This window comes from Anser anser (genome assembly GCF_964211835.1).
Source record: "Anser anser genome assembly, chromosome: 4".
Classification (NCBI taxonomy): domain Eukaryota; kingdom Metazoa; phylum Chordata; class Aves; order Anseriformes; family Anatidae; genus Anser; species Anser anser.
The window spans coordinates 305,422-328,329 of NC_139724.1; the positions used below are offsets into that span (position 1 = coordinate 305,422).

The window sequence follows — 22,908 nt, forward strand, 5'->3', positions numbered from 1 at the left end:
CCCACTTGCGCCTCTGCAAGCAGCCCCCACCCCACAGAGCAGTCTCCCCACCCCAGGGAGCAAAGACAGCAGCGAGCTGCCCTCCCCGTCCCACAATAGGCAGCTGCCCCCCCACCTGGCAGGGCTGGCCCCGCACTCCGGCCGACAGACACGGGGCCACCCCCCCTCCATACCCACCCCGCTACGGAACCTGCACCCACACACAGACGGCGAAAGCCACTTCCTGGGATGGCAACCACCAAAGGGGGCACGGGCCAGAAAGCAAACTTTATTAAACTGCTGTGCAGGACTCCGGGGAGGGGGGCTGCGGTGGGGCTCCCTGCCCGGTCGTTCTCCCCTTCCCCTGGCGGGCAAGGCAAAGAGCGGCGTCCGTCTGTCCGTCCCTGCGTGGGGAGCGGATGCTGGAAGTGGGCTTCTCACTGTCGCTGCTTTGGGTAGTTGCAGAGTAATTGCCTGAAGTAACTAGGCAAATTAAACTCATATTCACCTTTTAAAGAAAGCGTACAGCATCGAAGCTTTCAGGGTGGAGGGCAGCTGCGCTACCTAAGCGTTCCCTAGGCCTCCAACTTTACGTGCTATCGCACTAGGGGAACTCGGTGTGCTGACTCCAAGGAAGGGGAGGGAGCGTAAAGCGGAGTGGAAACACCACGGATAGGCTCTGCAACCAGATGGGGATCCGATGCTCTCGTGCACACTGAGACCCACTGATAAGCTGAGACACACTGATAAGCTGCACCTTTGCTACCCTGAGCCAAGGACCTGTCATGTTTTTAACAAAACACTGTACTCTAGGGAACTTTTGCTCATTCTAGTATCGTCATAATACCAAAACACACCTCCATCCCAAAAGGTCCGTGCCTCCAAGGGACGACCACCCCTCACTGAGGGCGTGCTATGAATTTCTCAGACCCCTTACCTTTAAACAAAAGCAAGAAAACTTTTCACCAATCATAACCAAGGTATGCCTGACGAGAGTCACTCAAGCCCCACCTAAAGGAGAGAAAATAATGTAAACTGTCTGAAGTGAAAGGGGATGTTAGGGAAGATACCATCACGAAGGATACCTTTCTGACTTCTGGGATCAGTCGACGGGCTGAGCCTCTCTTCCCCCTGCCACCCTCCGCACTGGGACTCTGTGGGGTAACATTTGAACACTGCCCTTCATTGCATTGTTCCCAGCCGTGACAGTTCTCATTAAACGTGACTAGACCAAGGGCGTGCTACATTATTTAGGTGAATCCGTGACCATGATAGGTCAGTACCCTGAATCCGACCGCAACTGTAACAGTTACTCAGCTATGCCCCTTAACGTGACAGTATTTCATAGGGAAAAACATTAAGCCTAAGATTTCCCATGCCTAAGGCCCTAGGGGTCAGGCAGAGAAGGAACCCGAGACTCTTAGCTATGCAACTCCTGAGAATCGCAGCTTACAGTTAGTCACTCACTGTCTTCCGGTCTCACAGAATGAGGCAGAGGTATAATTAATTCCTTCTCCATCTCTCTGGAAAGAGCTTTTCTCCTATCTGTGACAAAGGAAAAAAAAAAAGTTGCGATCATGGGAGTCATTACACAAAGCCACAATCTGTGAATTCACTACTACAGTTAAGATCATTTTTAGTCAAAAAACACCTCGGCAGCAATGTTACCACTGCAAACAGCGCGGCAAGAAAAATTCCACTCAAGGTAAAGGAAAGGGCGAGCTAAAAGGACGAATGACGTGACCAAAGGCAACTGCAACAACCATCTGGTAGATGGTTGTCCACAGCCCTTGGATTTCATGGTTGTCTTTCCTGACAAATGAATCCTGGAAGAACAGAAAAGATACACAAGGTGTCCTTTGTGGAGCCTTTGGGGAGACTACTGAAAGGAAAACCAAACCAAAAAACCAGGGACAGCAAGCGGCGTGTACGTTGGTTCTGTTAACAGAGTGACACTAACATACTAGAAATTTCCACGTTCTTTGCCCTCTGCCTTAAAAAAGTCACCCAATTCTGTCAGTGTTCACCGTCGCCTTTTTTTTTTTTTTTTTTTTTAAATTTTCACGTGGACATCCGAGGAAAACATTTTGAGTCCCTGTCATCAAGGGAGAGGAGGAGAAAAAAAAAAGAGAGGGATGAGGGGGGAAGAAGCACAGCCATTCCTTGCCTCGGTAACACGAGCAAAAAGCTCAGGCGCTCGGCAACAATGCGCTTTGAAAGACAAAACACAGAAGAAACAGCACGTTATTTAATCTCAGCTGTAGAGTCACGTGTATTTGTACCTGCTCATTTATTCATCTGCCAGTTTATTTTGCTACAGACGCTACAGAACGTAGAGACTGCGAGGTTACTACAACCTTTTGTAACCGATGCAATCTTTGGTAGGAATAGCTATCTAAAAGAGCCAACAAAATCCCCTTCGTCGACAGCCATCTGAACAGCCTGGTTCGATACGCTCACAGAGAGACCCATGAAAAATCCACCCTTTCTTTCAGAAAAGTAAATAAATACATACATACATACGAGACGGTAAGGAAGAAAAGCTGAACACACGGGATGCAGTCCTTTGCCAAGGGGCAGATCCAACATCAGCACAAGGAGCTTTGGGGCATGTGAGTGATCATCTACACCAGCCATCGGGACAAGCCAAACGCACGCACACGAGCCTCGATTAAAAAACAAACAAACAAACAAAAAAACCCAACACGTTAAGTTCCTTTATAGCTTATGGAAGTACCAACCTACAGCTTAGATGCAGTTGGATTGCATCAGCTTAGGGACTGCCTCCTTCAAAACGCACAGGGCGGTGGGAAAACCAGTCTCGAAAACCTGTTGCCTAACAGGAGACTGTTGCCTGCTCCTCCACAGGTTACATTCTTCCAAGCATCGTCCTGTTCCTGGATTTTACCAGCCACAACAGGATGGTCCCACTGGCATGAGTCAGGGACGCTTCGCACGGGGTTTATTTGACGCTGAAGTAAGTCTTCTGTGGGTATAAGTAACGCAGCACGAGATGGAAAGTAAGCTAAGGTACCGTCTGCGGCACAACGCTTGTGCGATATTGGACCTGAGGGGACCAGTCAAAGCCTGCAATAATCGCTGAGCGGGTGGGTAAGTAGGGAGCCCTACGGGAAACAGAGCTTGTGTTCTGCAAAGCTCTTTTCCCGTCAAGAAGAGGACCTTTTCTATTCAGCGTCTTTACCGAACTTTAGGCTACTTCCTATTCGCTTTGGCAAGTTAGCCTCCATAGAAGCCAAGAGATTTTAAACTGCCAAGCACCATTTATAGTTCCTGTCCTCCGATGACAGGGAATTTCAATCGGGGCGCTAGTTAATAGGAAAGTCTGGCTCTGTTTCACGCAAATCAAGTACCTAACCACAGACAGGAGTCTGCAGAAAGAACGCTTTAAAAGATGAATTTAAAGAGAGGGATGATACTCACTTTTCCAACATTTCTGCAATGACTGTGGCAAAAAAGGCTGAACCAGGGACGTCTCTATCATCCCCTCTAGGATTTAGCAGCTCCATACAGTTATGGGTCAAATACCACAGCTTCAACGCAAGGCAGACCTCGAAGGTCACGTTTCTGTCTGCGTACCGAGTTCTGCTGGAAAGCCCCCAGCCGCTCAATTCCCAAGCAACTTTGCCACGGCCAGCGCTTACCTGGAGTTTTGCTTTCTCTCGCTGCTCAGTACGGGCTCAAGGCCTCTTTTGTTGCACACAGTTCAAGCAAAACTCTCGGGACATAACCAACAGACAGACAGACAGGCAGAAATCACCTCTCACGTCTGTCTTGACCGACCACAACCAGCGTTCTGGAAAGCCCCGCAAGCACCGGTGTATTTCTAGGACAACTCTGAAAGCTGAGGCGGGACAAAGGTTAGCCTCTTGTACCACAGACTGAGCAACAAAGAGACAGAGCTCAACAGGCCAATTCGTTCTAGGTCTAAGAAGCTACTACAGCTTGGCAGGCACTACGTGGCTTTCCTTTGCGCTTCCCACGCCAAGCAGTTCGCGCTTCTGCAAATTTGATTAAGCCTTTGAGCCTGGGCTGCAGGAAGTTTATGAGCACGCCTCGGTTTCACCCAAAGGTTGCTGCGACTTACCCGGACAGCTGGGACAGACGGGCTGCTCTTTCTCCTGGGAAACCTGCGACTGCAGCACGCCAGCTGCAGCTTTCCTCCCTTCAGCTGCCGCGCCACCTTCGCTCGGCGACAAACCCCGCGGGGGTCCCAGCGGCGGGGAGCTGCTTCTGCCCTGGTGAGCCGCAGGGAAAGGAGAGAGCCGGCCGTCAGCGCGCGGGGGGAGGAAAACCTCCGAGGCGCAGCCCGACGATCGAGCGCAGCGAGGACCCGCGCCCGGCCGCCGCAGCCCCCACCCCTCCCGGCCCGACGCTCCGGGGAAGCGCCCCCGAAGGCTCTCGCTCGCCTCACCGCCGGCAGCCGCGCTCGCAGCCAGCGGCAACCTGCGCCTCCCGGCGCGCACGGCCCGGCCCCGGCCCCGGCCCCGGCTCGGGGAAAGACCGGCCGCGCGCCACAGAACTACAGCTCCCAGCATGCCGCGGGACGGAGCAGTCCATCCGACCCAGAGGGGAGTCGGCCAAGCGCACGCAGCCGCCCCCCCCCCGCGCCGCTTCGCCCCCCTCTCCCCCAGCCCTCCGAAGCCCCGCGCAGTGCAGACCCCGCCGCACGCCCGGTCCGCTCCGCTCCGCTCCGACGCCGCCCCCGCCCCGCACAAGGGCCGTTTCCGCAGAAGCCGCCGACCGCGTGGCGCCCCAACCGCCCGCCGCCTGGCCCCCTCCCGGCCCGGCCCGGCCCGGGGCGGCGCCGACCACCAACCTCGTTGCGGCACCGCGCCGCGGCGGCCCGACCCGAGCTGAGCCCGGCGCGGCCCGGCCCGACAGCTTCCGCCCATAGTGCCGGCAAGCCCTGCACGGCACCTCCGCCCTGGGTTCCTCCGAGCCAATCACGGAGCGTTTCCGCCCTGAGTTAAGGCTAGCCGTGACGCCGCTTCCGCCCTGGGTTCCCAGCCAATCATGAAGCGTATCCGCCCTCAATGACGGCTCGCCAGGACACCACATCCGCCCTCACGGTCCAGCCAATCACGGAGCCGTTTTGGCCCTCAGGGAAGGCACGCCCTGACGTCACTTCCGCCCTCGGTTCCCTCGCAGGTAACGGGTCTCAAGGCGGTTTGTTCCCTTTAAACAATAACAGAGGGCGGCTGTGCTTCAGAACGATGGCATTTCTTGAAATCTATAGGAAGCAGTCCGTGAAATATGATCTCGGAACCTCGCCTTTTAAGCATTAGAGGCAAACCTGCTATTTGTATGTGCTCCTTAGAAGCTAAACTGTCAGTCTGCAATTGTTTTACCTTTACTGCAACTCAGGACCGCACTCGGAGCGCTGACTCAATGCCGTGTGTGCTGTCTCCAGCTAGCTGTCAGGCGCACGCTGCTCCACGGAGAAGTCAAATTTCCTCTGAAATTGCTTACCCAAACCAGTATGGGACGCAATAGGAAACCAGGGAGGAAGCAACCTCTCCTCTGCACTCAGAGTCCGTCCTGCCGTCAGCTACAGCATGGGACAGAAACCGTATTATTCAGATGCGGAGGTATCAAAGATGATCCTCTGAAGTCGCATCGGAGAACTTGAGGCTGGGGGCTGGCAGGAAAAAAAGTAACTAACAAGACAAGCCATCCTAAGTCTGTAAAAAAAAATAGAAAAAAAGGAAAAAATAGAAAAAGGTCGGAGGGTGGGGGTGGGAAGGCAGTAAGAATCAGCCTGATAAAAGGTTTACAAATGAGATGAAGAAGAAGAGGAGAAGGGGAGAGATTGTCTATGCAAGGCAAGAGACCCAGGAGGCAAAGGCTGAAGTCTAGGCAGGCAGACTAGAATGTGACGAGGAAACATGCTGGCTTTCTATGAAGAACAGAGCTAGCAGCAAGGAAGTAATAATGGCAGACGAGGGAGACTAGTGCCTTTTCCTTTCACGTGAACATACTCCCTTCACTAGAGCCTACTCCCCTTCAGTATGAAACGAGGACCAACGCTCACAAAATTCAGTTATAAAATAGGAAGCTGCCCTTTGGCAGTCTCTTTCTAAGTGCCCATACCCATCACTTGCTCCTCAAACACTTGCTCATACGTTAGAGAAATGCTCAATCAGTCTTGCTAAAAATACTAGCAGTGAGAGCCTAGACTCATCGCTCCACAAGCGAGTGAAAGCAATCATTCTGCCTCGGTGCAAACATGCAGTATCAGTATGGGACAGACCACTCACAGCCTAGAGCTTCTACTTTCTGTGCTAATTTTTTTTTAGCATATATTCTTAACAGTTGCGATTTGCTATTAGCAATCTATATCAAACATTTGATGTTTAATGGTAGCCTGCAACTCAGCTGCGTTCGGCATGGACAGGAAAGTGCTCATTGGTAGGAACCTCATAAATTGCAAGTTAAGCAGGGAACCTACGTTATAAGACACGTGCAGAAACCGCAGCACCTGAACGTAAGCTAACTCCTTCTCTACGCTGGGTATCAAAAACCAACCCTGAATAACTCTCGACATTGCAGAAGCAAGTCCCAAGAATGTGCCCGTAGAGGAAAAAAAATTGGGATGGCAACAGAATTCATTTCAGAAGAGTCTTTTGAGGCAAGACTTCTTGCAGCCTTCCAGTAACTCACCAACAGAAATACGCTTTTGTTATCAAAGACCTCTCTGCATTACAGTTTGCGACGTGCCAGTTTCACACATTTTCTAACCCAAGACCAGCTTCTCGATGCACCCCTCGAACGCAAGAGAACGGATTTAGTCTATGCTGCCTGAACTGTACTTTCCTCAGTCAGAAGGTAATATGGTTCGTTCCGGAAAGCATCATTTTTCAGTAACAACCTTCCCCACAGGGGCCAAACATCACGTTAACCAGCCCAGGAGATACTCATGCTATTTCATACATGACGATAACAGGGCAGATACTTGCTATATTCAATTCCTAAAGCGAGCCTCCTTTGGCAAAAGAAAACGCTATTTATTTATTTATTTAGATTTTTTTATTTTTTTTTTTTAAACAATGCCGTGGGTTGCTGTTTTCAAAGGCCTCTCTGTCTTCTCTGATGAAGACATCTCTCATGTAATTATGGAAGCTGCAGCTGTTTCCACTGACAAGCTCTCAAAGTCCTGGGCTCACTAACCTGTGACAGCCGCAATATCCAATTGCAGGTGACGGAATATTCTAGTTCTGCTCATTTCCTTTGAGGCCCAGAAAAGCTCATGACAACAGGAGTACCATGAAAGGACCCATAATATTACCTTTATTTTCAGCTTCTTCTAAGTCCTTCTCGTTTGCCAAGAGAATTTCTTCTCTCTGATCACGTAACAAGTCAGCAAGACAACAATCAATCTCCGCTCTCTGAAAGAGAAAAGTTTCTCAACTGCATCCTTATATGAAGTCCGTGGTGTTTGACATCTGGCTCACTTCAGCTCATTTCTACTGACACATCTTCTCGCCGTCTTGACTCCCTGGATGCTTGGAGCCAGCTGATTTTTTCCAGGACCCATTTGTGTTATAAACCTGTATTTTAAGGCTTGCCACGTGTTCCCAACCTTAAAGAGTGAGCACATACTGTTCTCTCACCTGCTCAGGCTGCAGAGCTGCCAGGGTCCTGCCACCAGCTCGAGCCCTTTCACCCTGCTGCTCTGCTGGAGGGCCTGCCAAAACAAACAAACAAACAAAACACAACCACAAGACACGCAGACAAAGGTTACAGCCCATGTGGGAGGAAACGAACGCTAACCTTTCATCTTCCAACTCTTTACTCAAAGCAGGAAAACAGGTACGGTCCTAATAGACATATCAAAGAAATTCACTGTATGCCAGAACAGGAAAATCTGTATCAGATACCAAAATGCTGCCACGGTCCCCGAGCACAGCCCTTTTCAAGGCATCACGGAGATTCAGCAAGATCATCCAGGTCACAGGGGACAAACAAGCTCGTATCAAAGCTGCACACAGCTTGTATCAAAGAGACTTGACAAAGAGCAAAAGAATACAAGGACGGCTAAATCTCAGGAGAGATTTAGGAGAAAACTGAAAACAGGGAGGCATCCTTTGAAAAAGTTTAATTAGACAACTAACGAAAAGAGAAAAGATTGCAAAACAACACGGGAATGTACAAACAGCGCTGGAAGCCAAAAGCGGCCTGAGTAACAGCTTGCAGAATAGCTGCTCTCTCCACGCCTCTCCCTGTGCACACTGAAGGGTTCCTACGGAAGAAAGGTTTTCTTCTTGGCGTGGATATCAAAGAACCTGTCTCAAACTGAAACGATACAGAACAAGTTTTGAAACAGAAGCAGAAGTAACAAGTCAAAAGGCTCACGCAGCATTTCACTAAGGAGTTCTCAAGTAGCTCACGGATAAGCTACGTTTTCATTTTTAACTCTCTTGAAATTGTCTGTAGGACAGATGACTTGAAATGTGACTAATAGGCCCGGACTTCTATTTCAGAAGCGTCCTACAGAAATTGCCAGAGCAGGAATTCCCACATTAAGGAAAATAACAGGAAGTAAGAAAAGAACTAGCGGACACTTGATTAAGAAGACTTAATTAAGGAGCGTTAAAACAGCTTTTTAAAGCGAGGTCATACTTTATAAAGTAGAGCGTATTTTCGTGTTCTTTGAAAAAAAGTGACACACGCGAGGAGATAAGAGTTCATTTTAAAAAGTTACCTGACTATTTCAAGTGTGTTTTGGAAGACAGAAGACAAAAGAAAGAATGGGAGTAACCACGTTCCATGGTAGAGGAAGGGTCGCAGTAAGATTTCACCTTTACTTTTGCTGTTCACCATACTTGTAATAGTCTGAGACGTGGGGTTACAAGATGAAAAGCTTTATAGCTGATACAAATTTATTGCAGTAGGACAAAGTGAAAAGCGCTGATATCGCACTTTTTCCCAGAAAGGAACTTCTCGGAAAAGGAGCTAAGTTTCCTGGTGGACGCCAACTTGAACACGAAACAGCAATGTGCCTTTGCTGCAAAAGCAGCTGAGGGTATCCTGGGTGGCATTAGGCAAAGTATTGCCAGCAGGTCAAGAAAGGCGATCCTCCGCCTCTGCTCAGGAACGGTGAGGCCGCACCTGGAGTGCTGGGCCTGGGCCTCCCAGTACAGGAGAGACCTGGACACACTGCGAAGAGTCCAACGGAGGGCCACGAGGACGGTAAGGGACTGAAGCACCTTTCCTATGAGGACAGGCTGGGAGAGCTGGGACCGCTCGGCCTGGAGAAGAGGAGGCTTGGAGGGGATCTCATCGATGTCTGTAAATACACGAAGGGAGGGTGGAAGGAAGACAAAGCCAGACTTTTCTAACTGGTACCCAAGGAACAAAAAAGGAGGCAACAGACACAGGCCGAAACATAGGATGTTCCCCTCCTGTGGTTTCCTGAACATCAGTAAATACTTTTTCGCTGTGAGGGTGACTGAGCACTAGCGTAGGCTGCCCAGGGAGGTCGTGGAGTCACGGTCTTTGTGAGGTTTCAAAACCTGTCTGGACGTGGTCCTGGAAAACCAGATCTGGGTGGCTCTGCTTGAGCAGGGGTGTTGGACCGGGTGACCTCTGGAGGTCCTTCCGACCTCAACCAGCCTGTGATTCCTTTGCAGCCGCTATGCAACCAAATAGCAAGCACAATTCAAAGCAGATAAACGTGAAGAAATGCAGAGGCAAAAGGGGAAATCAGGCCTCGGTACTGCACATAATCCTATGAAAACATCACCCCAATGCTCATCAGCGTCGAAGAGCAACTTACACGTTTAAGCTTTTGGAAAAGGCCTAGGAAAGGCAACAAGAAACATCACCAGTCTAATCAAAACTCAAAGTTAGCCTTGCTATCTCATAAACTGAAGGTTCATTTGCATCTTGGATGCTACACAGAATTTTATTTTTGCCTATCTTAAAAAGGTCACAGTAGAATAAAAACAGTTTCAGCCAAGAGAAACAGGGATCGCCAAACTTTTGGAACAGTTTCTGTAGAAAAGGACTAAGAAAAAACCTTTTTCATGTGACAAAGAGACGATGAGGGAAAAGACGATGTCTCATATCATAGAAGTTGAACAGAGATCGATCACCCGTGTTCTCTTTCCATACAGAAGGCGGGGGCATCAAAAGCTAGCAGGAAGCAAACTTCAACGCTCCTCCTGCCCACAAACACACACAAAATAAAGGAAGCAGTTCTCCACATAGTGCTAGCTCCAGAGTTTACGCACAATACCTAGTTAAGGCTCGTGACTGCTGTGACCCACGGATGCTAAGTGTTTACATGGGTTCAAAGGATATGGCCGATTTTTACAAGAAACACATTAAGCGTTTTTATACTCAAAGGCATTGGCTTGTCTTAAAGTGCAAGTCACAAGTATCGCTCTATACTCGTTCCATTCTGCTAAGACCACCGATCTTTGGTCTGACTTTCTGCGGCCCTTGTTACATTGTCACAGCAACACAGAGGCAGGAAAACATTCCTGCATACGGTAACAAAAGACCGAGTCATTAAAAGAACTTACGACAAAAACCCAAACTACACACTATCTTAGTTCAGCCGTACATTCTATATGCACGCTTTCACCCTGGAATCTTCAATAATAGATGATAACCTCTAAGACTAAAAGCAATACAAATTCTACCTAGTTCTTTGAATGCAAGTCTGATGCAGCAAGTCATCAGCTGGAAGGAACCCGAGCAGAGGATTCAAGATGTTCTATTCCAACATTAAAAGTTACCTTTCAAAAGCCGTTTGTCAAGCAGAGCGTAGTTTCCCATTTGTTGAACAGGCAGGCCTAGCCAAATTTTGACCCTAAACTTCCAGGAAATCTCTACAGCTCCCAATGTACATGTTACTTCCGTACTCACCTGCAGGTTTTACCTCTGAAAAAAAAGTTCCAACTTTCTTCCCTTCCACAACACCTGTGATGACACGACCCGAGATCTTTGGGTGGGTTCCACTTGCAATCACTGCAGAGGTGCCTCCTTGGAGGGCCCACAGAGCTGCTTTCACCTGCGATGAAGGATAGAGCCAGTTCCCGAAAATGCACTTGTTATTTGAATCCCCATGCTCAACACGAATTCTTGCTCCACTTTGATCACTTATGTTTCCCACCTGGGATTTGGTTCCAAACGTCACCAATTGTTGGTCTCCTGGGTAGGATATGTCAGTGAGCTTTGCATCATCGGATCCAGGAGGGCTGTCAAAGAGTCCTGAAATGAATAATAAAAAATTGTTAATGTTACATATCTTCTGTTCCAAAGCTCACCAGGGAAAAATAACTAAAGCCTTTGAGGCTAAAAACCTGTATTCCACTCTACAGGATTCAAAACTTCCACTGAACCCTCCTTTTGTGGAACTGAAAGGATGAAACACTAACATGCAGGCTCAAGATGCGTAACTTCACCGGAATTGTAGCTAGTGTGAGGAAACAGAATATCCACATGCTGAATAGCATCACGTACGCTGGGAAGTACCCACACTTCAGTGAGGTTAGAGAGAAAACCGGAAAGAAGTTTCCAGCTTTTATACGGTTCAGAATCAGGGCTGACACACAAGAGTGCACAACTGAACAAAGGACAGTCCTCTTCACCTAAAATCTCAGATGATATTCCCGAATGCTGTGTTGTACACTGATAAACCGGGCAACTTAGAAATATGTATAAAGGCTAACTATTGAGTTCTGCAAAGAAAGGACACAAGACTATAGACACACACTTATTCATTTTAAATAAATATTGTACTTTTATTTAACTATGTTCTGAGTTGAGCGATACTTCTGTTTACCTAACATGTAAACCCTAAACTCTACCGCCAAACTTCCCAGAAGTTCTATGCGAACAAACACGTCACAGATTAAAGCGCACAAGTGAAGAGTACCTGAACTCTTCCTTTACAGCTTGGGAAGGAAAGGACACTTCTTTCCATAAAGAAGATACCACAGCAAATGAATAAGCTGTGAGGAAATGGGAGCGGTGTTTTCGTTTGTTTTTTATTTTTATTTTTTTATAAGTTGTTTGGACTACCATTTTTGTTATTTTTTTTTCCTGAGGCAGTCATTTCAACTAGAATCAACCATGAAATCCATCTGAAACAGCTGGAAGAAACTGTGGTTATGAAAAGCCAACCTCCTTCCTTCTCGGGGCCTACAATATGGACCAAAGTCCAGAAGCCACCGAAGGAAACACGTCTGGAGATGATAAAAAGAGTACGTGATTTTGTTGATGTCCTGGTGTGAAACTGTACCTACCACCTTCCTCTTTCTAGAAAAGTACCTTCAGCATCAACAGGTGACAGACTTCACGGCAGCACAGCTCACAAGACTAGACCACTATCAGCCACACGTCTGGGAGACAGAAAAGCTAGCAAGCTCCAGGTATCTGGAAAGCAATATCCAGGACATGTAAAGTACCCATAAATCACTGAAAGACAGAATCCACTGCCGGAAGAAGCAAACGATTGTAGAATAGCGTTCGGCTTATATGCAGGGAAAGACTATCTATTTAGAATCAGGAGTGTTACTCATGACTATATACAATTCCGAGGAGCTAGCAGAAGTACCGTAGCGTCCACACAGGGCGTGCCTTCCAGTCCTTTTACCGGCTTTGTTGCCCTCCTCTGTACGCTTTCAGGGATCTTAACGTTCTTTTTATATCGTAGAGCCCAGAATCGCACACAATATTGAAGGAGAGGCTTCGCCAACGCTAAATACAGTGGGAGAATCACCTCTTTTGACCAGCTGGCTACGCTGTGTTTAATATATCCCAAAATGCTAGACGATAACCCGTGCTTCTGAATCCTTTAGCTATCTTCCCAGGGCCCTGAAATTTATTTTGATTGAACGCAGACTTCTTGCTGCAACTTTGTTGGTACCCACGTGAAAGAGCAGGAGTAGGGAATAATCTGAAGTTTGAACTAAGCTCGTAAGCTCGCTAGCAACGTCCCTGATCCAAGCCCCAGGCAGGTAGAAAAGCTCTCAGTAAAGATGGTCTGGTCTGCAGATGGGAGCCTCTGTTCCCTTCAGAAGGCAGTCACCTGTGACTATAACCTGGCACTATTTCTTCACAACGCTGGCCTTGATCTCTCGATCACTCTACAATTCCACGAAAGGAATTGCCTCCCAAGTCGTTCTTGACTGACCGCAACTAGCGTTCCATAAAGCCCTGCAAGCACTTGTTCATTACTTCTAGGATAATTCTTAAAGCTGAAGCGGGACAAAGTTTTGTCCACAAAGGCCTTCGGGGAGACTTCTGAAAGGAAAACCAGGCCAAACCAAAAAACTAGGAACAGCAAGCGGCGTGTACGTCGGTTTTGCTAACAGAGTAACACTAACGTACTAGGAATTTCCACGTTCTTTGCCCTCTACCTTGAAAGTGTCACCCAATTCTGTCAGTGTTCACCATCAGCTTCTTTTTTTTTTTTTTAAAAATTTCCACATGGACATCTGAGAAAAACATTTCGAGTCCCCGTCATCGAGGGAGGAGAGGAGAGGAAAAAAAAAGAAAAAGAGAGGGGGGTGGGGAAGAAGCACAGCCATTCCTTTCCTCAGTAATGTGAGCAAAAAGTTCAGGCGCTCGGCAACAACAGAATCGTAGAATATCCTGAGTTGGAAGGGACCACCGAGGATCATCGTTAAGGACCACCGAGTCAAACAACGCGCTTTGAAAGACAAAACGCAGAAGAACCTGCACGTTATTTAATCTCAGCTGTAGAGTCACGTGTATTTGTACCCGCTCATTTCTTCACCTGCCAGTTTATTGTGCTACAGACGTTACAGAACACACAAACTGCAAGGTTACTACTACCTTTTGTAACCGATGCGACCTTTGGTAGGGCTAGCCGTCTAAGAGAGCCACCAAAATCCCCTTCACGCCTGGATTTCACCCGGAGGTCGCTGCGACTTACCCGGACAGCTGGGACAGACGGGCTGCTCTTTCTCCTGGGAAACCTGCGACTGCAGCACGCCAGCTGCAGCTTTCCTCCCTTCAGCTGCCGCGCCACCTTCGCTCGGCGACAAACCCCGCGGGGGTCCCAGCGGCGGGGAGCTGCTTCTGCCCTGGTGAGCCGCAGGGAAAGGAGAGAGCCGGCCGTCAGCGCGCGGGGGGAGGAAAACCTCCGAGGCGCAGCCCGACGATCGAGCGCAGCGAGGACCCGCGCCCGGCCGCCGCAGCCCCCACCCCTCCCGGCCCGACGCTCCGGGGAAGCGCCCCCGAAGGCTCTCGCTCGCCTCACCGCCGGCAGCCGCGCTCGCAGCCAGCGGCAACCTGCGCCTCCCGGCGCGCACGGCCCGGCCCCGGCCCCGGCCCCGGCTCGGGGAAAGACCGGCCGCGCGCCACAGAACTACAGCTCCCAGCATGCCGCGGGACGGAGCAGTCCATCCGACCCAGAGGGGAGTCGGCCAAGCGCACGCAGCCGCCCCCCCCCGCGCCGCTTCGCCCCCCTCTCCCCCAGCCCTCCGAAGCCCCGCGCAGTGCAGACCCCGCCGCACGCCCGCTCCGCTCCGCTCCGGCGCGGCGCCGCCCCCGCCCCGCACAAGGGCCGTTTCCGCAGAAGCCGCCGACCGCGTGGCGCCCCAACCGCCCGCCGCCTGGCCCCCTCCCGGCCCGGCCCGGCCCGGGGCGGCGCCGACCACCAACCTCGTTGCGGCACCGCGCCGCGGCGGCCCGACCCGAGCTGAGCCCGGCGCGGCCCGGCCCGACAGCTTCCGCCCATAGTGCCGGCAAGCCCTGCACGGCACCTCCGCCCTGGGTTCCTCCGAGCCAATCACGGAGCGTTTCCGCCCTGAGTTAAGGCTAGCCGTGACGCCGCTTCCGCCCTGGGTTCCCAGCCAATCATGAAGCGTATCCGCCCTCAATGACGGCTCGCCAGGACACCACATCCGCCCTCACGGTCCAGCCAATCACGGAGCCGTTTTGGCCCTCAGGGAAGGCACGCCCTGACGTCACTTCCGCCCTCGGTTCCCTCGCAGGTAACGGGTCTCAAGGCAGTTTGTTCCCTTTAAACAATAACAGAGGGCGGCTGTGCTTCAGAACGATGGCATTTCTTGAAATCTATAGGAAGCAGTCCGTGAAATATGATCTCGGAACCTCGCCTTTTAAGCATTAGAGGCAAACCTGCTATTTGTATGTGCTCCTTAGAAGCTAAACTGTCAGTCTGCAATTGTTTTACCTTTACTGCAACTCAGGACCGCACTCGGAGCGCTGACTCAATGCCGTGTGTGCTGTCTCCAGCTAGCTGTCAGGCGCACGCTGCTCCACGGAGAAGTCAAATTTCCTCTGAAATTGCTTACCCAAACCAGTATGGGACGCAATAGGAAACCAGGGAGGAAGCAACCTCTCCTCTGCACTCAGAGTCCGTCCTGCCGTCAGCTACAGCATGGGACAGAAACCGTATTATTCAGATGCGGAGGTATCAAAGATGATCCTCTGAAGTCGCATCGGAGAACTTGAGGCTGGGGGCTGGCAGGAAAAAAAGTAACTAACAAGACAAGCCATCCTAAGTCTGTAAAAAAAAATAGAAAAAAAGGAAAAAATAGAAAAAGGTCGGAGGGTGGGGGTGGGAAGGCAGTAAGAATCAGCCTGATAAAAGGTTTACAAATGAGATGAAGAAGAAGAGGAGAAGGGGAGAGATTGTCTATGCAAGGCAAGAGACCCAGGAGGCAAAGGCTGAAGTCTAGGCAGGCAGACTAGAATGTGACGAGGAAACATGCTGGCTTTCTATGAAGAACAGAGCTAGCAGCAAGGAAGTAATAATGGCAGACGAGGGAGACTAGTGCCTTTTCCTTTCACGTGAACATACTCCCTTCACTAGAGCCTACTCCCCTTCAGTATGAAACGAGGACCAACGCTCACAAAATTCAGTTATAAAATAGGAAGCTGCCCTTTGGCAGTCTCTTTCTAAGTGCCCATACCCATCACTTGCTCCTCAAACACTTGCTCATACGTTAGAGAAATGCTCAATCAGTCTTGCTAAAAATACTAGCAGTGAGAGCCTAGACTCATCGCTCCACAAGCGAGTGAAAGCAATCATTCTGCCTCGGTGCAAACATGCAGTATCAGTATGGGACAGACCACTCACAGCCTAGAGCTTCTACTTTCTGTGCTAATTTTTTTTTAGCATATATTCTTAACAGTTGCGATTTGCTATTAGCAATCTATATCAAACATTTGATGTTTAATGGTAGCCTGCAACTCAGCTGCGTTCGGCATGGACAGGAAAGTGCTCATTGGTAGGAACCTCATAAATTGCAAGTTAAGCAGGGAACCTACGTTATAAGACACGTGCAGAAACCGCAGCACCTGAACGTAAGCTAACTCCTTCTCTACGCTGGGTATCAAAAACCAACCCTGAATAACTCTCGACATTGCAGAAGCAAGTCCCAAGAATGTGCCCGTAGAGGAAAAAAAATTGGGATGGCAACAGAATTCATTTCAGAAGAGTCTTTTGAGGCAAGACTTCTTGCAGCCTTCCAGTAACTCACCAACAGAAATACGCTTTTGTTATCAAAGACCTCTCTGCATTACAGTTTGCGACGTGCCAGTTTCACACATTTTCTAACCCAAGACCAGCTTCTCGATGCACCCCTCGAACGCAAGAGAACGGATTTAGTCTATGCTGCCTGAACTGTACTTTCCTCAGTCAGAAGGTAATATGGTTCGTTCCGGAAAGCATCATTTTTCAGTAACAACCTTCCCCACAGGGGCCAAACATCACGTTAACCAGCCCAGGAGATACTCATGCTATTTCATACATGACGATAACAGGGCAGATACTTGCTATATTCAATTCCTAAAGCGAGCCTCCTTTGGCAAAAGAAAACGCTATTTATTTATTTATTTAGATTTTTTTATTTTTTTTTTTTAAACAATGCCGTGGGTTGCTGTTTTCAAAGGCCTCTCTGTCTTCTCTGATGAAGACATCTCTCATGTAATTATGGAAGCTGCAGCTGTTTCCACTGACAAGCTCTCAAAGTCCTGGGCTCACTAACCTGTGACAGCCGCAATATCCAATTGCAGGTGACGGAATATTCTAGTTCTGCTCATTTCCTTTGAGGCCCAGAAAAGCTCATGACAACAGGAGTACCATGAAAGGACCCATAATATTACCTTTATTTTCAGCTTCTTCTAAGTCCTTCTCGTTTGCCAAGAGAATTTCTTCTCTCTGATCACGTAACAAGTCAGCAAGACAACAATCAATCTCCGCTCTCTGAAAGAGAAAAGTTTCTCAACTGCATCCTTATATGAAGTCCGTGGTGTTTGACATCTGGCTCACTTCAGCTCATTTCTACTGACACATCTTCTCGCCGTCTTGACTCCCTGGATGCTTGGAGCCAGCTGATTTTTTCCAGGACCCATTTGTGTTATAAACCTGTATTTTAAGGCTTGCCACGTGTTCCCAACCTTAAAGAGTGAGCACATACTGTTCTCTCACCTGCTCAGGCTGCAGAGCTGCCAGGGTCCTGCCACCAGCTCGAGCCCTTTCACCCTGCTGCTCTGCTGGAGGGCCTGCCAAAACAAACAAACAAACAAACAAAACACAACCACAAGACACGCAGACAAAGGTTACAGCCCATGTGGGAGGAAACGAACGCTAACCTTTCATCTTCCAACTCTTTACTCAAAGCAGGAAAACAGGTACGGTCCTAATAGACATATCAAAGAAATTCACTGTATGCCAGAACAGGAAAATCTGTATCAGATACCAAAATGCTGCCACGGTCCCCGAGCACAGCCCTTTTCAAGGCATCACGGAGATTCAGCAAGATCATCCAGGTCATAGGGGACAAACAAGCTCGTATCAAAGCTGCACACAGCTTGTATCAAAGAGACTTGACAAAGAGCAAAAGAATACAAGGACGGCTAAATCTCAGGGCGTAGGAGAAAACTGAAAACAGGGAGGCATCCTTTGAAAAAGTTTAATTAGACAACTAACGAAAAGAGAAAAGATTGCAAAACAACACGGGAATGTACAAACAGCGCTGGAAGCCAAAAGCGGCCTGAGTAACAGCTTGCAGAATAGCTGCTCTCTCCACGCCTCTCCCTGTGCACACTGAAGGGTTCCTACGGAAGAAAGGTTTTCTTCTTGGCGTGGATATCAAAGAACCTGTCTCAAACTGAAACGATACAGAACAAGTTTTGAAACAGAAGCAGAAGTAACAAGTCAAAAGGCTCACGCAGCATTTCACTAAGGAGTTCTCAAGTAGCTCACGGATAAGCTACGTTTTCATTTTTAACTCTCTTGAAATTGTCTGTAGGACAGATGACTTGAAATGTGACTAATAGGCCCGGACTTCTATTTCAGAAGCGTCCTACAGAAATTGCCAGAGCAGGAATTCCCACGTTAAGGAAAATAACAGGAGGTAAGAAAAGAACTAGCGGACACTTGATTAAGAAGACTTAATTAAGGAGCGTTAAAACAGCTTTTTAAAGCGAGGTCATACTTTATAAAGTAGAGCGTATTTTCGTGTTCTTCGAAAAAAAGTGACACACGCGAGGAGATAAGAGTTCATTTTAAAAAGGTACCTGACTATTTCAAGTGTGTTTTGGAAGACAGAAGACAAAAGAAAGAATGGGAGTAACCACGTTCCATGGTAGAGGAAGGGTCGCAGTAAGATTTCACCTTTACTTTTGCTGTTCACCATATTTGTAATCGTCTGAGACGTGGGGTTACAAGATGAAAAGCTTTATAGCTGATACAAATTTATTGCAGTAGGACAAAGTGAAAAGCGCTGATATCGCACTTTTTCCCAGAAAGGAACTTCTCGGAAAAGGAGCTAAGTTTCCTGGTGGACGCCAACTTGAACACGAAACAGCAATGTGCCTTTGCTGCAAAAGCAGCTGAGGGTATCCTGGGTGGCATTAGGCAAAGTATTGCCAGCAGGTCAAGAAAGGCGATCCTCCGCCTCTGCTCAGGAACGGTGAGGCCGCACCTGGAGTGCTGGGCCTGGGCCTCCCAGTACAGGAGGGACCTGGACACACTGCAAAGAGTCCAACGGAGGGCCACGAGGACGGTAAGGGACTGAAGCACCTTTCCTATGAGGACAGGCTGGGAGAGCTGGGACCGTTCGGCCTGGAGAAGAGGAGGCTTGGAGGGGATCTCATCGATGTCTGTAAATACACGAAGGGAGGGTGGAAGGAAGACAAAGCCAGACTTTTCTAACTGGTACCCAAGGAACAAAAAAAGGAGGCAACAGACACAGGCCAAAACATAGGATGTTCCCCTCCTGTGGTTTCCTGAACATCAGTAAATACTTTTTCGCTGTGAGGGTGACTGAGCACTAGCGTAGGCTGCCCAGGGAGGTCGTGGAGTCACGGTCTTTGTGAGGTTTCAAAACCTGTCTGGACGTGGTCCTGGAAAACCAGATCTGGGTGGCTCTGCTTGAGCAGGGGTGTTGGACCGGGTGACCTCTGGAGGTCCTTCCGACCTCAACCAGCCTGTGATTCCTTTGCAGCCGCTATGCAACCAAATAGCAAGCACAATTCAAAGCAGATAAACGTGAAGAAATGCAGAGGCAAAAGGGGAAATCAGGCCTCGGTACTGCACATAATCCTATGAAAACATCACCCCAATGCTCATCAGCGTCGAAGAGCAACTTACACGTTTAAGCTTTTGGAAAAGGCCTAGGAAAGGCAACAAGAAACATCACCAGTCTGATCAAAACTCAAAGTTAGCCTTGCTATCTCATAAACTGAAGGTTCATTTGCATCTTGGATGCTACACAGAATTTTATTTTTGCCTATCTTAAAAAGGTCACAGTAGAATAAAAACAGTTTCAGCCAAGAGAAACAGGGATCGCCAAACTTTTGGAACAGTTTCTATCATTTTTGTTGTTTTTTTTCCTGAGGCAGTCATTTCAACTAGAATCAACCATGAAATCCATCTGAAACAGCTGGAAGAAACTGTGGTTATGAAAAGCCAACCTCCTCCTTCCTTCTCGGGGCCTACAATACGGACCAAAGTCCAGAAGCCACCGAAGGAAACACGTCTGGAGATGATAAAAAGAGTACGTGATTTTGTTGATGTCCTGGTGTGAAACTGTACCTACCACCTTCCTCTTTCTAGAAAAGTACCTTCAGCATCAACAGGTGACAGACTTCACGGCAGCACAGCTCACAAGACTAGACCACTATCAGCCACACGTCTGGGAGACAGAAAAGCTAGCAAGCTCCAGGTATCTGGAAAGCAATATCCAGGACATGTAAAGTACCCATAAATCACTGAAAGACAGAATCCACTGCCGGAAGAAGCAAACGATTGTAGAATAGCGTTCGGCTTATATGCAGGGAAAGACTATCTATTTAGAATCAGGAGTGTTACTCATGACTATATACAATTCCGAGGAGCTAGCAGAAGTACCGTAGCGTCCACACAGGGCGTGCCTTCCAGTCCTTTTACCGGCTTTGTTGCCCTCCTCTGTACGCTTTCAGGGATCTTAACGTTCTTTTTATATTGTAGAGCCCAGAATCGCACACAATATTGAAGGAGAGGCTTCGCCAACGCTAAATACAGTGGGAGAATCACCTCTTTTGACCAGCTGGCTACGCTGTGTTTAATATATCCCAAAATGCTAGACGATAACCCGTGCTTCTGAATCCTTTAGCTATCTTCCCAGGGCCCTGAAATTTATTTTGATTGAACGCAGACTTCTTGCTGCAACTTTGTTGGTACCCACGTGAAAGAGCAGGAGTAGGGAATAATCTGAAGTTTGAACTAAGCTCGTAAGCTCGCTAGCAACGTCCCTGATCCAAGCCCCAGGCAGGTAGAAAAGCTCTCAGTAAAGATGGTCTGGTCTGCAGATGGGAGCCTCTGTTCCCTTCAGAAGGCAGTCACCTGTGACTATAACCTGGCACTATTTCTTCACAACGCTGGCCTTGATCTCTCGATCACTCTACAATTCCACGAAAGGAATTGCCTCCCAAGTCGTTCTTGACTGACCGCAACTAGCGTTCCATAAAGCCCTGCAAGCACTTGTTCATTACTTCTAGGATAATTCTTAAAGCTGAAGCGGGACAAAGTTTTGTCCACAAAGGCCTTCGGGGAGACTTCTGAAAGGAAAACCAGGCCAAACCAAAAAACTAGGAACAGCAAGCGGCGTGTACGTCGGTTTTGCTAACAGAGTAACACTAACGTACTAGAAATTTCCACGTTCTTTGCCCTCTACCTTGAAAGTGTCACCCAATTCTGTCAGTGTTCACCATCAGCTTCTTTTTTTTTTTTTTTTAAAAATTTCCACATGGACATCTGAGAAAAACATTTCGAGTCCCCGTCATCGAGGGAGGAGAGGAGAGGAAAAAAAAAGAAAAAGAGAGGGGGGTGGGGAAGAAGCACAGCCATTCCTTTCCTCAGTAATGTGAGCAAAAAGTTCAGGCGCTCGGCAACAACAGAATCGTAGAATATCCTGAGTTGGAAGGGACCACCGAGGATCATCGTTAAGGACCACCGAGTCAAACAACGCGCTTTGAAAGACAAAACGCAGAAGAACCTGCACGTTATTTAATCTCAGCTGTAGAGTCACGTGTATTTGTACCCGCTCATTCCTTCACCTGCCAGTTTATTGTGCTACAGACGTTACAGAACACACAAACTGCAAGGTTACTACTACCTTTTGTAACCGATGCGACCTTTGGTAGGGCTAGCCGTCTAAGAGAGCCACCAAAATCCCCTTCACGCCCGGATTTCACCCGGAGGTCGCTGCGACTTACCCGGACAGCTGGGACAGACGGGCTGCTCTTTCTCCTGGGAAACCTGCGACTGCAGCACGCCAGCTGCAGCTTTCCTCCCTTCAGCTGCCGCGCCACCTTCGCTCGGCGACAAACCCCGCGGGGGTCCCAGCGGCGGGGAGCTGCTTCTGCCCTGGTGAGCCGCAGGGAAAGGAGAGAGCCGGCCGTCAGCGCGCGGGGGGAGGAAAACCTCCGAGGCGCAGCCCGACGATCGAGCGCAGCGAGGACCCGCGCCCGGCCGCCGCAGCCCCCACCCCTCCCGGCCCGACGCTCCGGGGAAGCGCCCCCGAAGGCTCTCGCTCGCCTCACCGCCGGCAGCCGCGCTCGCAGCCAGCGGCAACCTGCGCCTCCCGGCGCGCACGGCCCGGCCCCGGCCCCGGCCCCGGCTCGGGGAAAGACCGGCCGCGCGCCACAGAACTACAGCTCCCAGCATGCCGCGGGACGGAGCAGTCCATCCGACCCAGAGGGGAGTCGGCCAAGCGCACGCAGCCGCCCCCCCCCGCGCCGCTTCGCCCCCCTCTCCCCCAGCCCTCCGAAGCCCCGCGCAGTGCAGACCCCGCCGCACGCCCGCTCCGCTCCGCTCCGGCGCGGCGCCGCCCCCGCCCCGCACAAGGGCCGTTTCCGCAGAAGCCGCCGACCGCGTGGCGCCCCAACCGCCCGCCGCCTCGCCCCCTCCCGGCCCGGCCCGGCCCGGGGCGGCACCGACCACCAACCTCGTTGCGGCACCGCGCCTCGGCGGCCCGGCGCGGCCGCTGCCGCCCATAGCGCCGGCAAGCCCTGCACGGCACCTCCGCCCTGGGTTCCTCCGAGCCAATCACGGAGCGTTTCCGCCCTGAGTTAAGGCTAGCCTTGACGCCGCTTCCGCCCTGGGTTCCCAGCCAATCATGAAGCGTATCCGCCCTCAATGACGGCTCGCTAGGACACCACATCCGCCCTCACGGTCCAGCCAATCACGGAGCCGTTTTGGCCCTCAGGGAAGGCACGCCCTGACGTCACTTCCGCCCTCGGTTCCCTCGCAGGTAACGGGTCTCAAGGCAGTTTGTTCCCTTTAAACAATAACAGAGGGCGGCTGTGCTTCAGAACGATTGCATTTCTTGAAATCTATAGGAAGCAGTCCGTGAAATATGATCTCGGAACCTCGCCTTTTAAGCATTAGAGGCAAACCTGCTATTTGTATGTGCTCCT

General features: G+C 49.8%; 1 protein-coding gene across 23 annotated transcripts; it reads right to left on the reverse strand.

Annotated features, from left to right (window-relative positions):
• Nucleotides 1-248: 248 nt before the first annotated feature.
• Nucleotides 249-22,614, reverse strand: LOC310898766 (uncharacterized protein). Of its 23 annotated transcripts, XR_014583630.1 has the most exons (8): nt 22,437-22,613; nt 18,972-21,856; nt 4,817-11,017; nt 4,085-4,235; nt 2,499-2,645; nt 1,447-1,524; nt 1,065-1,133; nt 249-990 (listed from the first exon to the last, which is right to left on the reverse strand). XR_014583630.1 is itself a non-coding variant. In XM_083834214.1 (7 exons), exons 1-7 carry the CDS (start codon nt 14,880-14,882, stop codon nt 980-982), a joined length of 849 nt encoding a protein of 282 aa, XP_083690340.1. In that variant the 5' UTR covers nt 14,883-18,935; the 3' UTR covers nt 249-979. The 23 variants fall into 23 exon arrangements, 1 of the variants encoding a protein (XP_083690340.1); XR_014583629.1 differs by having other exon boundaries at nt 249-1,133; nt 1,433-1,524; nt 2,495-2,645; nt 22,437-22,614; XR_014583631.1 differs by lacking the exon at nt 1,065-1,133 and having other exon boundaries at nt 1,433-1,524.
• Between the last annotated feature and the right edge of the window lie 294 nt (nt 22,615-22,908).